Genomic DNA, 17,992 nt, shown 5'->3' on the forward strand with positions numbered 1-17,992 from the left:
GTTCATTGGGATGGTTCAAGTAACTTAGAGGGACCACCCAGGCTCAGGATGATTCACCTAAACTCAAGAAAAAAGACGCAAAGCAAAAGAGATAACCATGAATTTCTCTAGGCTAGTATATATTCTCATATCTACCATCTTAAAGCAGTTGCCAGCATTTCTTCCAAAGTGGGAGAGGGCACCTGGGTCTTGAAATAACTCATCAGAGCCCTTGATTCACCCTTCACTAAAAGTCTCAGAAAGCAACAGAGATTCCCAGTTCATAGTTCCAGATGAAAAGGAGAAGCTATTTCTCATTTTTAATTAATTCAGCCTTCCCTCCCCCCAATAAGGGGCAGTTAGGCGGCACAGTGGATAGAGCATGAACTTTGGAGTCAGGAAGACCTGAGTTCAAATTTGGCTTTAGATACCTACTAGCTGTGGGCCCCTCAGCAAATTATTTAACTTCTGCTTGCCTCCATTTCCTTATCTGTAAAATGGGGATAATAATAATACCCGCCTCCCAAAGTTTATTAAGTGAGACAATAATTGTAAAGAGTTTAGCACAGTGCCTAGCACATGGTAAGAGCTACATCAATGTTAGCTATTATTATTAACAACAGTTGGAATTTGTCTATATCTCCAGTATAAGAAAAGCCTCTAGGATCCTGGGGAGGATCAAGCAACTTCCTTTCAAGGGTTTTTCCCAGGACCTTGTAACAAAAAGTCCAAACAAAGTTCATATGGTACAGCGCTCAATGGCCTCCAGATGCCCCATTAAATAGTTTTTTTTAGCACAGTGTTTCAAACTATAGCAAACTATTCCCAAAGGTGGGAGGGAGGGGCAGTCCCAGGCCCAGACCTAGGCCTAGCAGTTAGTGGGTCTAAAGACCACTATCACTCCCAAATTTTAGAAATTCAACAAATGACCATTTACTGCTATTTTCATCAGGGTATAGCTCTTCATAATATAGAGCATTTTCACACAGGTCACTCCTTGCTGAATGACCTCTGACAGTTTACTCCCAAGAGTATCAGAGGATGTCTCAGGACAAGTCACTAGAGGCATCATCATCAACAACAAAAAACAAACAAACAAACAAAAACTTCAAGTAGCAGGAGGCCAATCAGGGCTCCCTTTTCTCTGCCTCACCCATCCCCCCATTTCAACCAGATGGCTCTGTTACAATCCTGCATGGCTACTGCTAGTTGTTGTGGGTTAAATAGTCTTGCAATATTGAACTTACGCTGTTTTCAATTATATTCAACTCTTTGTGACCCAATTTGGGTTATTAGGAGGGCATAGACAACAGTCTCGGGATGGGTGGGTGTGGGTGGATTATGAACTTACCCATTCAAGGAAACAACCAAATGGACATCACAGATCCATCTGAGGATTGGGTATCGTGCTAATAACCAAAGATATAAAGACAAAACCAAAAATAGTCTCTTTCCTCAAAAAACTTGTATTCTACTTGAAAGGAAGCCACAGATTAGTAAATACAAAATATGTCCATAATAAATACAAAGTAATATAGGGCAGGGTGGAGATCACTAACAATCTTGGGGATCAATTAATCAATAAAGTATTTATTATCATTTATTTTATATTATGTATAATATCAATATATACTTATATACAATGTAATTATGTACTTATATATGATAATGTTATATTTATATTACATATAATATATTATTATATTTCGGGGGCTACAAGTACAAAGAATGGAATAATCTCTACTGGCAAGGGGCTTAAATTCTAATGGAGAGCCAAGGATATAAAAAAAATTGAGCACAATTATAAAGTGAATAAATACATATATATACAAAATAGGTAAAATATGAAGTGGTTTGTAAGGAAGGGCACTAACATTTGGAGGGATTAGTAAAGGTTTCCATGAAAAGTAGTGTTTGAGCTGTATCTTAAAGGAAAGGGGCTCCAGGAAACAAAGGTGAGAAGTGAATACACTCCAGGCATAGGGAATGACCAGGGCAATGACATGGACATGAAGATGAACTATTGTGTGTGAGGAATAGAAAGGCCAGTTTGACTAGATTGCAGAGAGCAAGAGGGTGACAAATAGCCAATGAGGATGGAAAAGTAGATTAGGGTCAAGTTGTCTGGAACTTTTAAGGCAAAACAGAGTAGTTTGTGTTTTATACTAGAGACAATAGGAAGCACTGGAATTGGTTGAGTGGAGCAGTTCTATGATCCAATCTGTGCTTAAGAAAATTTAGTTAGTGAGAGACAGAATGGTATTGAGAGAGACTTGAGACAGGAAGACCAACTAGGAGACTATTTGCAATAATCTAGGCAAGAAGTGATAAAGGTTTTAAAAAGGGGGGTCAGATGTATGAGATACTGTGAAGGTAGAAATGGGAAGATTTGACAACTAGTTTGATATGGGGGGTAAGAGAGAACAAGGAGTCCAGGATAATATCAAGATTATGAACTTGGGAGGCTGGAAGGATGGTGTCACTTCCAAAGAAATAGGGACATTTGGAAGAAGGGAAGTTTTAAGGGCAAAGATAACGAGTTCATATTTGGACAGGTTAAGATGTCTCTAGAAATTCAGCCTGGAATATCCAAAAGGCAATTGGTGATGTAGGAGTGAAGTTCAGGGGAGCTGAATTCCACAAAGTTTCACTTTGCATCTGCTGCCCTGCCTGGTTTCAGTTCCACTGAACAAGGCCCCTGTTGGGATAAGCTCATCACTGCTAAACTCACACCCCCACTACTAACTCAAGCCTTGATTGACTCTACCTCCCTCATCCTTCTCTCCCCTGTTTGGAGAGCAGAGTGCCAACTTCCTCTCAGTGACTTCCTTTATAAGGGGACATAAATTGGACTCTGAGATCACTTCACGTTGCATCTGCTGCCCTATCTAGTTTCAACTCCACAGAACAAGATTCTCCCACACCGGGTATTGCCTGGCACCCCATCCCCCCCCCACTTTTCTGACTCCTTTTGTATGTTGTCTTTCCCTTTTTAGATTGTAAACTCACCGAGGGCAGATACTATCTTTCTTATCAATTGCATCCTCAGTATGAGCACAGAAGATGGCACATCATAGGGGCTTAATAAATATTTATTAAATTGGATTGGGGAGCAACTAGGGGTGGAAATATAGGTTATATATACATATATAAACATAGAGCCACAAACATACACCTTTATGTTTGTGAATGTATACATATGTATATCTATATGTATACACATACATGTGCATATGTGGATCGGGGTATATCTAGAATTCTGCAGAGAAAGGATAGTTAAATCCTTGAGCTGATGAGGCAAAAGAGTATAGAGGAAGAATAGATGCAGGTCAAAGTCATAACCTTGGGGGCCCCTAACTATAGGGGCCATGATATTTATATAAGCCAGTAGAGGAGACTTACTTAGAAAGAGTAATTAGATCAGAGAGTAATGTCATAAAAATCCATGTGTAAGAGATGACACTTGAGCTGAACCTTGAAGGAAGAAAGAAAATCCAAGAAAAAGGCAAATACAGAGCATTTCAGGGGAGGGTAAAAGCCCATATAAAGACTGAGAATTGAGATGCTACTAGTGGACTGAAAACTCATCGTCATCAGAGCTCACTGCCAAATGTTTAGAGGTTTGTACCTGTTCGGGTGTTAAAATAAAAGAATCACAAAAAATACATGATTTCCTCCAATGCAAACATTTACCCACCTCCATGCCCTTTAAGAGGATACTGGAAGTACTAGAGAGTTTCTTTTTCAGTCATTTCAGATTCTTTGTGATGTCATTTGGAGTTTTCTTGACAAAGATACTGAAATGATTTGCCATTTCTTTCTTCAGTCCATTTTATAGATGAGGAAACTGAGGTAAACAGGGTTAAGTGACTTCCCCAGGGTCATACAGCTAGGGAGGTCAGATTTGAACCCAAGTTCTCCTGCTTCCTGGTGTTCTAACCACTACACCCCCTAGATGCCTTAGAGATAGTTACTTCCATGGAAAAAAAGGAATCTTAGTTTTCACGCAAATGTCACCATGTAGGTGAGATTTTTTAAAGCGTTAGTACAATAATAGTAACTGAAACAATGTAAGTGGTAGACATGACATGACACAGAGACTGGGTGATTTTCTGATAAACAAGAACAGTAAATACATCAAAATGAATGATTAAGACCCCCACCCCCAAGTGGATTTTATGACTCGAAACATCTATTTTGTTTTTTTAGATTGAGCAACTTATCCAGATAATGCTATCGGTTTTAACAGGGTAGAGATATAGCCCATGATTTATTTCAAATCTGGTTGAATATGGGAATTATTTCCTCTGGTTGGAAACCCTGCAAAATCAGTCAGATTTACAAGTAAAAGGATGGAACTGATCATTATTTGTAGCTCTGCCTCACGTAACCTAATTATCTTTCCAGGGCCACTTTCTATCATCCTAAATACAACCCAATGAATCTCAGAACTTAAACTATCAGGTCCAGAATGGATCCCATTCATGGCGTTAACCCTGGAAGTGCTGGAAAGACCTTATTCTAATTTTGCTTCACCTCTAACACAGTCCCTGGTCTGGGTCCTGAGATCTGCACCAATATTAGTCAAGTGAAACAGTTGGGGGAAAAAATCAGTACCTGCCCTCTTTGTGAAGGTGGGGAATTAAGGATATGGAACATTGAGTATACTGTCAGACTTGGTTGATGCACTGATTAGTTTTATTGAACTGTTTTTTTCCTCATCTTTCTGTTTTATTCTTTGTTAATATCTCTTTGTTATGGGGAGAAGGAAATGATATATTAGAAAATAAAGGTGAAAGGGCAGCTAGATGGCAGAGTGGATAGAGTACCAGACCTGGAGTCAGGAAGACCTGAGTTCAAATCTGACCTCTGACACTTACTAGCTGTGTGACCCTGGGCAAGTCACTTAGTCCTGTCTGCCTTAGTTTTCTCATCTGTAAAATGAACAGGAGAAGGAAATGGCAAACCTCTACAGTATCTCTGCCAAGAAAACCTCCAAAGGGGTCACAAAGAGTCAGACCCAACTAATGGACAAAACCACAAAAAATAATAATTATTGACATTTACATAGTGCTTTATGGCTTACAAGATATTTTATGTATTATTTAATTTGATCCTTTCAGAAACTGTGTGCAAGCACATGTGTGGGAATGTGTGTGTGTGTGTGTGTGTGTGTGTGTAAATGAGGTAGAGAAAGTAATGGCAAACCATTCCAGTAACTTTGCCAAGAAAATCCCAAATGGAGTCATGAAGAGTTAGACACAACTAAATGACTGAACAAAAACAATGAAAACAAAAGATAACAGTATTTTTTTAAATAAGGAATTCTGTGTATTAATTTGATATGTTACAGAAATAAAATACAGAACTCATCAATGGGGTATTAAGAGATAGGCTATACAAAAGAAAAAGCATTGGATGTCATTAGGCATGAAAGGGTCTGAGCTCAAACCCCATTTTCCTCAACTTCGTGGCTTTGGGAATGATTTCTCTTTAACCCCTTTCAGCTGTCATTTCCCCATTATAACACTAATAATACCTTTATTATCTACTCAGAAAGTTGCTATGAATATCAAATGAGATTCCTATATGTGGAAAGACTTTGGAACCACAGAGCACTAGATAAGTATAAACTAATATTATTGTCAAAAGCTCCAGGGTTTTTTCCACCCAGATCCCTGACACTGTTGCTGTGTCCTTATCCTTAATGGGGGCTGGGTCAGCCCATGACTGAGCAAGGTTCATCATGCTGATGGAAACCACCCTTGCTTGGGAAATAAGAAGAGTCATACCAGATGAGTATTAACATAGATTGAGATCAGAAACACAGAGCCAATATCTGGGGCTAGAGAGACAAGTAACTCATGGGGGGAAACCAGAGATAGGCTTAAAACCAGGGATTTGCTACAAGGTGATAGAAGTGGGGCTGGAGAAAGGGAAAGGAGAGGTTCAGATTTCTGGCCTGCAGCATCTCAGTACCAGAGAAGGGGTCAAGGTAGACATGGGTTCAGTTGGTTTCGGTGAAGGAAGGGTTTTGTGAATACCTGAGAACCTTAAGCCTGCCTGCAGTCTTGGCCAAACCCACTCCCTATCCTGCTGCTGCCTCCAGGGAATTCACAGGCTAGCTGACATCCAGAGGACATGAGCAGTGACATTTACTGGAGCATTGGACACTCTCTGAAGGAACAGCACCCTTCCACATCACAAATCATTACAACTGTCACTGAGTTCATTCTTCTCTCTTCCTTTGAACTGTGACCTTTGTGTCAAATACAAGTGTGCTTTTCCACTTTAACAAAACAAGGTACAAAACCTGCTAAATAAGGAATAATTGCTTTGAATAATGACATCCCCTAGGGAATTTTAAATTAGGATTTAATTTATAGAAATGCAGTTTACACACAACTTTTCAGGAATGTATTTGTATTTATAACTGTATTTATTTGTATCTCTAGGACAGCACAGTGCCTGGCACATAGTAGGTGCTTAATAAATGCTTATTGCTTGATTGATTGAATGAATGTGTTTATTCCTTAGAACAAAGTTTGACTGTATAACATGACAAGTATAACTGCTTTTTATTTTTCTTCATTTTTCAAGTGGCTACTATGTAGAGACATGATTTAACTACTCAAAAACAAGGAAAATAAAATGTATCGCTACAGCACTACCAACCTAAGAAGACTAATGTAACATTCTTTCAATAACACATTTAAAAACATTTTTATGAGAAAAACAAACAAACAAACAAACCCTAGACTGGGAGTCGAGATTTAGATATGAATCTTGTTTCTGACGTTTACTAGTTGTGTGATCACTGGCAAATCTGTAATCACAAGATCATAGATTCAGATCTAACGGGAACCTTGGAGGTGATCTAGCACAACCCCTTTATTTACAAATGAGAAAACTCACTAAAGAGGTGAGACCACTTGGCCTCAATGTGTTAGTTTCTTCATCAGTAAAATGGGGGTAATAATATTTATAGGAATCACTCCTGCCCCTTGTGTAAATGTCAACTGTTATTATTTTTGTGGTTTTGTCCATTAGTTGTGTCTGGCTCTTTGTGACCCCTTTGGAGGTTTTCTTGGCAGATATACTAGAGCAGTTTGCCATTTCCTTCACCAGCTCATTTTTCAGATGAGAAAACTGAGGCAGACAGGGTTAAGTAACTTGCCCAGGGTCACACAGTTAATAAATGGCTAAGGTCAGATTTAAACTTGGGTCTTCCTGATTCCAGGGCCAGCACTCTACAACTCCACCTAAATCACCTCTCATTCATTTTAAAAGGAAGTGTCCCCAGTGTTTAAGTATGGAGCTCCATTAATGTAATTTCTTCAACTCCTGTTCACTGAAAGCAAAGAAACAGTTGGTTCAATTTTATGTTTGTGCTATGATATGAACATTAAAAGGGTTCATTTATTAAAATCCATGGGGAAAAAATGAAAACAAACTTGATAATCTGCCATCATCAGATTTGGTAACTTAAAATACTACCTTTCCTTCCTGGGGTTCAGAAGACACTAACAAGGGGTTACTACCCCAATTCTCAGGAATATCCCTGAGAGTTAAATGGAAATACTGTGTTCATTTATTTGGGCTGTGTTAGCAGAATCAGATCAACCAGGAAACCCATGAATAGCTAAGAAACCAGCAGTACCGGTGTGTGCGTTTTTCTCTCTCTCTAAAAGTTATTGTATTTTAATAGCTTGCTTAAGTTGACTCAGAATGACCTGAGGCACAATGAAAAACTGAAAATACCTTTCCCTTTCTTAGATTATAGAGCCCTTTTGGAGGGGGGGAGGGGGCATTGAGGATAAGTGTTCTATAGGTCTGTATATTGGCAAGATCTCATGAGAATCAGATCTTATTATGGAGATGCAGTGGAAAGGACACCAGATTCCATGAAAATCAGTTGCTTGTAAAGGAAATGGACCCTGGCTTAATTTGACAAGTTATTTTTACTTCAGAGATTTTAAGCGCACTCTTGTAGGAGGATTCCAAAACCAGGCCTATTACAGAGTAGCTTCTTAGTGTCACGGTTCAATTGACCTTTTCCTCTTCTTACTTCTACCACCTCTAAAGAATGCAGAGATCAATTATATTTTTCAAAGCATTTAACTAATACTAACTCGGGCCCTATTTTCTACAAAATACAGCCCTCTAAAAAAGCTTTCCGTCTTCTCTGCCCGGCAGAGTGTGTGCTCCAGATGGCTTTCAACTCCCTCTCCGATGAACTGCAAATTATCTTAAAGCAGCATCTCCCAGATTGGTTTCATTGTTTCATACCCTGATAGCCTACCAAGGAAGCTGCTCCTCTGTGTTGGACTGAAGCTGACCACTCACTAACCAGGAGATTCCTTTCCTGAATGCCCAGATAGGAACTTATCATTTGGCTCAAGAAAGATGAGGGCAGAACTGCAAAGATGTTAACACCTGACCCTTTTCTTAAAGATAGCTTCTCTCAAAGCTACTATATTAGAGTATTCTCCAAACATTTATTACAATGGAACAAGTTTGCTATTAAGGACATTTGTAGAAAGTACTTTTTGGAGTTTTGGCCTAAAAATACTCAAAGATTTTTTGCAACACCTGGGATGGCTCAAAACCAGATTTTGTGTCCTCTTATTCTAGGTTCAGAAAACTGTGTTGAACAGAAGCTGAGAACACCTCGCAGAAGATGTCAGCAGCCCAAAATGCTGAATAGCCCTGAGGATAACATGTACTATAACCAGTTAAACGTGAGTTCAAAGTGGCCATAAAGCGTTTTACTGGCTTTGTTTCCAGTTAATAATTCTGTTATTAATACCTGTTCCAGCCCCTCCAGCCCCACCCCCATGCTCTTCTCCTCTCCTCCTGAACATGTGCTTATGCTCTTTATCTGTTGCTTTCATGTCAGGATGTCTGCCTTCACGGTGAATAATTGATGCGGTTTATCAAAGACGAGCAAGATGCATGCTTCATCAGGCTCACTTGAGCCCTTTGATCAAAAAAATTATGCTGTGACTTCTGATATTATCAGCATCTGCTTGCATTCAACACAAAATCACTTTGAATTAAAAATTAACGACTTGCTGCTTTGCTTTGACTGTGTGTTCTTGGCCCTCTCCACAGGGAACTCTAGAATATCAAGGGAGCAAGAGGAAGCCAAGAAAATTTGGGTAAATATCTGTCTTCTTAGTTCTAAGCAACTGTAAACAGAAGGAGTCCTTTGTGATATTACAGAAAATGCAAAACTTTCTAGAGAGATTTCTAAAAATAAGCAATTAGAATACTCAGCCATTATTAACACTGGGAACTTTAACAAAAAATTGTAGCAAGTATACAACTTTTATCTGCCAGTACCTAAGAAGGCTGTCTGATGAGGGGGTTGGATTAGATGGTCTTTAAAGTCCCTTTTGGAAGCAGCATTCTAGTACTCTGGGAGTCTGTGAAATTGTCTCCTACTGGCAAGTATTCTTTTCCCATAGGTACTCCAGAGAATTTTAGTTTCCCTTTATTGTGAGAGAGATAGGAAGGTTGTAGCCTTTTATCTACAAATTAGATTTAGTATGCATGCACACACATGCGCACACACACACACATACTGCAAGTATGACAACTTTTACAGAATAACCCTGGATCGGAATTCTATCTTTACCTGCAAAGATCATCTGCAAAGGTCAAAGGAAAATTTGACCTTCTGATTCTTGGCTAGTAGGGTGAAGAGACAAAAAGAGGAACTCATTGGGGCTCAGACTCATACTCTTGTATTTCTAAGGAACCAGAGACAGACAATTTGTTTCCCATAAATCAGCAATCCCAATACGATAACAACTTCCAGCCACAGCTCTCTTTGCCTCATTATAAGTGTGTGACCCAGAAGTGAAAGGTGTGGCAGGCAGTCATTAATCTCCCTAGACACATAGGTTCCCTAGAAAGTGATTTAAAGAGAAAGAGAATCCCTTTGGGATACCCTTGAGCAATGATGCTTCCATATGATTTCTGCCCTGTCCCGTTCAGACTGTTTGTATAACATTAGCAGCCCTAGTGATGCTGATGACATCAGGAATGCTTTCGCTCTGTTTTCTTTTCCCCACAAAATTAATTCCCTTTCCTTGTCATAGCCAAATCAAACTGCTTGATGGGGAAGATGAATATTACAAATCGCTGTCTGCTGTGGATTCTATCCCTGAAGAAGATAGTTCTGTCCACTGTTTCCTGCTTTCCTCATCCTCTGGAGGAGAGCCTTTGGCTAAAAGCTGAGCTGTGCTACCTGCCCCTCAATCTGCTGCTGCTGGTAAGAACAATCATTATTAAATCCCTGACCCAGCCTTTAACCTGAAGGCATGGAAATCACGTCAGGGAGTCTGTCTCCCCCTTGTTAAGTGACCCACCTTAACAAAGAGACACTTGTTTCTAGTACAAACCACCTTAGTTCTGGTACAAATCATTGTTTCAGGCTTGACTCAGCAATTTGATGTCATATGGCAAAAGAAGAATGACTTCTCACTGAATGTTGAAATAACCCCTTAGCATGTGCGCACACACACACACATACACAATTTAAACAAACACACACGTGCACACACAGAGACATGCGATGTATGGCATTACATCATATCCTGTTTGAGCAGAAACATCTGAAAACATGAGTTAGACCTTCAAAACCACCCAAAAGGGGGGGGGGGATGTTAAGGTCACTAGGAAGACTGGGTCTGGCTTTCCAAAACATGCTCCTTAAAAGTGGTATTTCACCATCCTCCAGCTCAAAGCTAAGAATCTCTCTCACAATGCTACTGGCTTCCACCACTGCCTGCTCATTAAGTGTTTGCTCTCTAATTGATGAACTCCTTTCTCTGTGAGTAAAAGTGAGTTAAGCTGAAAAGACCAAATCAATTGCACTAACAGAGGAGCGCTAGAGGGAATCATTTAACTGACCACACATCATTATGGATTGTAAGCATTAATTCAGTTTTGAAGGTACACATAAAGCAAATATGTGATGGGGGAGGAGGGAATAAGGTGTTTATTTTCGTAAGCATTGAGATGCTTATAGAGTAGTAGATGGCTGACTATCTCCAATGGGTAGCAATAAAGCTCAGACCACAGTTTGTATTTCAAAATTTAGAAATGTTTTCTATAGTTCATGGGTAGAATTTCTTAAATTCAGTTTATTTTCAGTGGGAAAGTATTATCTTGCATCCATTAATCACGCAGTTTTTATCACATTTTGTTACCCAAAAGAACTTGTATTTTCTGAAATAGTTTCATGTACAACCTTCTCTATTCTTATCTGGATTTGGATCAACACTCTTCTCTTCTCCTCTCTTTTCCTTTCTTCTCTTCTTCTTTTTCTTCTTCTCTGTCTCTCTCTCTCTGTCTTTCTCTGTCTTTCTCTGTCTCTCTCTGTCTCTCTCTCTCTCTGTCTGTCTTTCTGTCTCTCTCTCTCTCTCTCTGTCTCTGTCTCTCTCTCTCCTTTTGCTTAAAAAATGGTTTTTTCTCAAATTGACTAATCACACTACCCACTCATTAATGGCTACTAACTGGATATGAACTGGCCTGACTTAAATGATGACTTATAAACTAAACTAAACAGCAAGTTATAGAAGGCAGTGTAGTGGAAAGAATCTATCAGAAATGATTTCAGAGGAGTAACAGTGATGCTCATATGCCTCTTGACTCTCACTCAGCAAGAGCTGGTGAACTGTAGGTATGGCATGAGGAAGACATTGTCAAAAATGGTCAATGTGTTGATTTGCTTTGCTTGTTCTTTGTTGTTCTGTTTAGTTTGGGGTAGTCAGAAATGGGGAAGGAGTGGGAAAGAATGACATTGCTATGAAAAAAGAACATTGATGCTAAAGCGAAAAACAAAAGAGAAGTGGGTTGTGAATCCAACCATTGGGGGTTGAATCCCGACTGTCTATGGGATCAAGTCCCTTGATCTCTCTGACTTCAATTCCTTACCTAGAGGCAGTGTCTGGCACATAACAGGTGTTTAGTAAATGTTTTATGACCATTGACTGACTGACAGACTGACCCATTTCTCTGTAGAATAGGGAAAATAATCTGGAACCATCTACCTTAAGGGGTTGTTATGCAAAAGTACTTAATAAATGTGTGTTCACTGTCACATTATACATACAAACTAGTATAACTGGTGTAACCATGTGACCAGAAACACCAGTTATTCAACCTGTGTCAAAACTGTAATACCCATTTGTGTATTTAGACATGGCCTCCCAGCACCCATCCCTATGCCTCAGCTTGTTTACACAAATATCCGATTATTTGACATTATATGAGTTTGTTGTTGCTGTTGTTCAGTTGTTTCAGTCCTTTCCAAATATCCCTGATCCCATTTGTTTGTTTTTTTTAATAATATTTTATTTCCCCCAGTTACATGTAAAGACAATTTTTAACATTCATTTTTATTGTGTTGCATTATACTTTTATTTATTTTTGTTAAACATTTCCCACTTACATTTTAATCTGGTTAAGGCTGCATGGGGGAGTCTTGTCCCTTTGACACCCTTGACTCTGTCACACTGTCACATTTAACATATGTTTTTTATAATTCTGAGTTCCAAATTTTTCTCTCCCTCTTTCACCTCTCCCATCCCTGAGACAGTAAGCAATTTGATGTAGGCAATAAACATTCAATCATGTAAAACATATGATCATATTAGTCATGTTGCAAAAGAAGACCCAGACCCAAAGGGAAAAAAAAAACATGAAAAAATAAAAAAAGTAAAAAATAGTACACTTCAATCTGTATTCAGACTCCATCAGTTCTTTCTCTGGAGGTGGATAGCATTTTTCATCATGAGTCCTTTGAAACTGTATTGTATCATTGTATTGCTGAGAATATCATTCACAAATCATTCACAGTTGATCATCATAAAATATTGCTGTTACTATGAACAATGTTCTTCTGGTTCTTCTAAATTCACTTTGCATCGATTTGTATAAGTCTTTCCAGGTTTTTCTGAAATCAGACTGCTCATTATTTCTGACAGCATAGTTATATACCATTACAATCACATGGCACAGTCTGCTCAGCTATTCCTCAATTGATGAATTCCCTCAATTTACAATTCTTTACCATAACAAAAAGAGCTGCTATATTTTTGTACAGATAGGTCCTTTCCTCCACTCCTTTATTCCACTTCTTTTTAAAAAAATCTCTTTGGGATACAGACCTAGTAGTGGCATTAACCTTTTGGGCAAAGTTCCAAATGCTCTCCAGAATGGTTGAATCAGTTCACAACTGCATCAATAGTGCATTAATATCTATTGGGTGTTTTCTTGGCAGATACTGAATGGTTTGCCATTTTCTTCACCAGCTCATTTTACAGATGAGGAAATTGAAGCAAAAAGTATAACTTGCTCAGGATCACACAGCTAGTTAGTATCTGAGGCTGGATTTTAATTCATGAAGATTAGTATTCCCTGACTTCAGGGCTGGCACTCTACTTGCTGTGACACTTAGCTGCCCCATGAGTTAGTTAACAAGCATTTATTTTAAATGCCTATTGTGTACTAAGCCCTGGTATATAGAGTTGGGATCACAGAATTTAGAACTAGTATAGGGACCTTAGAGCTTCATGTAGTAAAACCTATAAATTTACAGATGGACAGAGATGTGGCCCAGGCAAGTGCCACAAACCATACTTTGGACAAGCTGCATGAAAGGCACCCACAAATCTGTCTAACATTTTAGACAAATTAATTTGGGGGAGAAGTAAGTAGCATAGGAAGAAACCTCAAGGCAGAAGGCCTATAGAGGAGGGCAGATCCCAGGGCCATTGGCCCCTTTGGTTGAAATCCCTGAGGCTTCTTGAGAGGTCATCACAAGAGGCAGGAGCACAGCAAGGCTGGGTAGTAGACCCACGATCTGGTAGCTTCCTATTCCAGCCAATTATTCTACATAACCAGTTGCTAAGATCACTTCTTTCTACCTGCTGAAGGAGTAAAAATGTCATCAGTGTTCTCTAAATGTAGGTGCTTTAAGATAAAGCCCTGATTGCTCCACCCTAATTATATCCAGGTTGATGAGGAAATTGAAGTCCAGAGATGACTTATACATAGTGGCAGTAATGCCGGCGGTAAATAATAGTGCCAGGATTGGACTTCACTTCAATGGAAATTTATCAAGCATTTGCTATGGACTGTCCATTAGGGGTGCAAAAACAAAATGAAACAGTTCCTGCCCTCAGGGAACTTGTATTATAGTTGTTGTTATTGTTATTGTTGAGTCATGTCTGACTCTTCAAGGGCCTATTTGGGATTTTCTTGGCAAAGATATTTGAGTGGTTCGCCATGTCCTCTGGTTCATTTTACAGATGAGGAAACTGAGGCAAATAGGGTTAAGTGATTTGCCAGGGTAACACAGTTAATGAGTGTCTGAGGCTGGATATAAGGATTTAAATTCAGGTCTACCTGACTCCAGGCCTGGTGCTCCATCAACTGGCCACGTAGTTGTAACATAGGAGAACAAAGCTATCAGGAAAAGGCTCAGACAATAGGCTCCAGGAATGTTGGAGAATGGAACTTTCACTAATTCCAGGAAGGATCAAGGATGGCTTCATGGACATGGTAGCACTGAGATGATCATTAAAGGGAGGAGAGAGGGCTTCTCTAAGGCTAAGATGAAAAGACAAATATATTCCTAGCCCAAAAGGCCTGCCTATGGGAGTTCTAGAGGCAGAGGATGGCATGTCCACCTTGGGAAATAGCTAGTAGGCTGAATATGGCAGTCAGATTGAAATATAGAGTATGTAAAATAAAATAATGTGAAGAATAAAGTTGGGAAGAGATTAGGGCCAGCTTGTGAAGAGATTTAAATAGTAGTATAAGGAGTTTGTAGTTTATCCTAGAAATAACAAGGAGACCTTGAAGGTTGAGTTTTGTTGTTGTTGTTATTGTCATTGTTTGTTTGGGGTTTTTTTATTTTTTAGCAGAGAAATGTGATGGTCAGGTACTGAATCATAGGAAAATTATCTTGGCAGTTATGTGAAGGTTGGATTAGAAAGGGGAGATTAGAAGCAAGAAGATTAATTATGAGCTAATTAGAGAGTCCAAATGAGAAGTAATAAGGCCTGAACTAAGGTGGTGGGCATATGAATGGACAGAAAGAAATAGATGAGTAATGTGTAAGTAGATGTGGTAAGGCAACTTATTATGAGGAAGCTTTGTGGTACAAGGGAAAGGGCAGTAACTCTAAGCTCAAATCCCACTTCCATCACTTATTATGTACATGACTCTGAGTGAGTTGTATAATCTTCTTGAGCTTCTGTTTTCTCATCTATAAAAAAGGAGAGTTGAACTAGTTCTTTCTAATTCAAGATCACCCTGTGATGAGGGAAAAAGAAGAGTCAATGATGCCTCCAATGTTATGAACCTGAGTGACTAGGAGGAACCCAGGTCTTTTGACTCTAGATTTAGTGCTCTTACCATTACCCAACCCTCTCTACTCAACTATTTCATTAGTGTGGCATCAAATAAGATTTATCACTCTCCTGTGGATGATGCTACTAAAACCAGTTGCTATTCAAGGCCAACCTTGTGTAGCAGCAAGCACCCTAGCATACCCAGGATGGCTGCTAGCACAGGTTGTTAGATCTGCTTTTCTAAAGGCAAGCAACTCAAAATGGGTTAACAATCTTACTTTAATCAAACAAACATATATCGTTTACCTAGTTCAGGGGTAAAAATCAGCACCCTGAACTTCAGAAAATACAAACAGAAGTTACAACAGAAAATAACACAATTCAGCAGACAGGGCTTCCAGCTGTCTGACCATTACATCCATACCTAGTTAGTTACCAGAGAGGGAAGCACCAACAGCTGGGTTTTCAAAGCCGGGGTCTCAACGGCTGCCCAGAGTCTCATCTGGCTAAATCACACAACTCTTCCCAAAGTGAGCCCCAAAGCAAAACCTCACTTCAGGGTATATATAGCCTTCTCCTGGATCAGAGAATGTCACAACCCTCTTGACCCACTGCCCAATCACAAAGTAACAAGGTATAGGTGTTCCTCAAAAACAAGTCTCCCGCCACAGGCTCCATGTGACCACATTCAGCCTATTAGCGGGCAGAGTATATTTTCAAATCAGGGAAGGTTCTTAGATTTACCCAAGCCTACCAAGAGCCAAGGGGCAGAAAAGATCTTCAGATTCCCATTACCATAACACCTTGCCTCTTGACTGAGTAGGAAACTACTTATGTGGGATGAACACATTCCTCAAATGATCAACCCCCAAGAAAAACACCCCCCAAAAAAGTCTGTCCCACTGTTTATGTTACCAATGCCTAAAATGACCATGTTATTCCTTTAAGTTCTGGTACCTACATCAATGTTTTGCTTATAGTGAACACTGAGTAATATTTATGAATTTTACTCAAAGCCACTAAATACTACTGCTTTAACAACCACAATAACCACAACCACAATAATAATACAAATAATTCCATAATAAAAGTACTGATCTCAAAATATATTTTAGAATTCAACAATTAAATGTACTGGAACCAGACAATTATCACAGACAAACAGAATCCCATAATTGTCCCAGTATAAAATTGAAATTTAAAGTCATATTTAATAGATATAGCTGTGCCAAATATTCTTAATTCCCAAGTTACACAGAATAAAAAGCTTCCAAAATATAAAGAAAAAATCTCTAGCAAAAGAAATAAAAATATGGGGAAAGGATTAAATACAATTCTTCTCCCTTGTCCTGTCTGCTGCTCTTCTCTAAAAGATGCTTCCATCAAGTGTACAGGAAATTTGCTGACATCCAAATACTATTATTCAATTACAAAAAGGCAATTATTTTTTCATCTGTTTAAATAGGTCATGTAACATTAAATATAAAACAGCAATAATAGGGTAGTGACTTGTTCCAGAACTGTTTCTTTCTGAACTCCACTGAAAAAGATGAAAAGAGAGATATACCTACATATGGTGCTTCTCAGCATATTAAATGCTTTTTCTCAAAAATATTGTGAGGTAGATAGTACAATTGTTAGAATTCCTATTTTACAGATGAATAAAGCAAACCTCAGAGATTAAATGACTCTAAATGAAATATAGTAATAACTTCTCAACTGGAGTGATATTAAACTTTAAGGATAAATTAGTTTATTGCATTCACTAATTGCTAAAAACAGGATCTGTAAGGATATCATCTAGGATGGGTAAATTTGCTTTGAAAAGGCATAAGTGAGAAAATCTAGAAAATGAGGCACTATTAGGTAGAGGTCTAGAGGAGGGAACACAGAAGTAGAAGGCCTGTGGGCAGTCAGGAAATATCATTAGGTCATTAGATATCTATTCTCAAAGGAAGACTGGACAATTAAAAGAGGAGATTGGAGGGACAATGAAGATACACATCACTCACTGCCCAGTTTTGCTTAGGATCAATCCTTCTTCATCTATGACTATGACTATAGGGACTCCATACATCAAGATTAAACTAAAATGTAGAAATATCTAGTTTTTATGTTGCTGTTCTATCATGTCTGACTCTCCATGACCCTATTTGGGGTTTTCTTGGCAAAGATATTGGAGTGGTTTGCTATTTCTTTCTCCAGTTCATTTTACAGATGAGGAAACTGAAGCAAAGAGAATTAAGTGACTTGTCCAGGGTCACAAAGCTAATAAGTGTCTGAGGCTAGATTTGAACGAAAGAAGATGAGTCTTCGTGACACCAGGCCCAGCACTCTATCCATTGCACCCCCTAGCTGCCCTGGCAGGTTTTATGTATATGAGAGCAAACATCTGGGTATTTACTTTTAAATGTCTGGGTTACTGACTGTACATGAAAATGTTTTCTTCAGAATTTAAAAAAATAAAATAATAGAATCTTACTGTTTGAAGGTATTTAGAAGTCATCCAGTCTGCCTTCCCAAACAATTCAGGAATCTTTCACAGCATCCTTGACAGCTGAACAGGTAACCTCTGCTTAAATTCTCCCTGCTTTAAATCCTACAATCTTGTGACTCCCAATGAAAGGGAAATCATTACTTCC

General features: G+C 38.9%; 1 protein-coding gene across 5 annotated transcripts in view; it reads left to right on the top strand.

Annotated features, from left to right (window-relative positions):
* Nucleotides 1-17,992, top strand: part of LOC138155352 (myosin-IIIb-like) — a 381,066-nt gene that overhangs the window by 303,732 nt on the left and 59,342 nt on the right. For all 5 annotated transcript variants that reach the window (XR_011166807.1, XR_011166808.1, XM_069080561.1 and 2 more), the window contains 3 exons: nt 8,614-8,720; nt 9,094-9,140; nt 10,086-10,258. Coding sequence is in view for 3 of the 5 variants with exons in the window: in XM_069080561.1 (XP_068936662.1) it covers nt 8,614-8,720; nt 9,094-9,140; nt 10,086-10,224 (293 nt within the window). In the remaining 2 variants the exon portion in view is untranslated. The remainder of the gene's footprint in view (nt 1-8,613; nt 8,721-9,093; nt 9,141-10,085; nt 10,259-17,992) is intronic.

Source organism: Petaurus breviceps, unplaced genomic scaffold (genome assembly GCF_028583685.1).
Source record: "Petaurus breviceps papuanus isolate PSGF00001 unplaced genomic scaffold, PetGlider_PUasm1.0 91133, whole genome shotgun sequence".
NCBI lineage: Eukaryota > Metazoa > Chordata > Mammalia > Diprotodontia > Petauridae > Petaurus > Petaurus breviceps.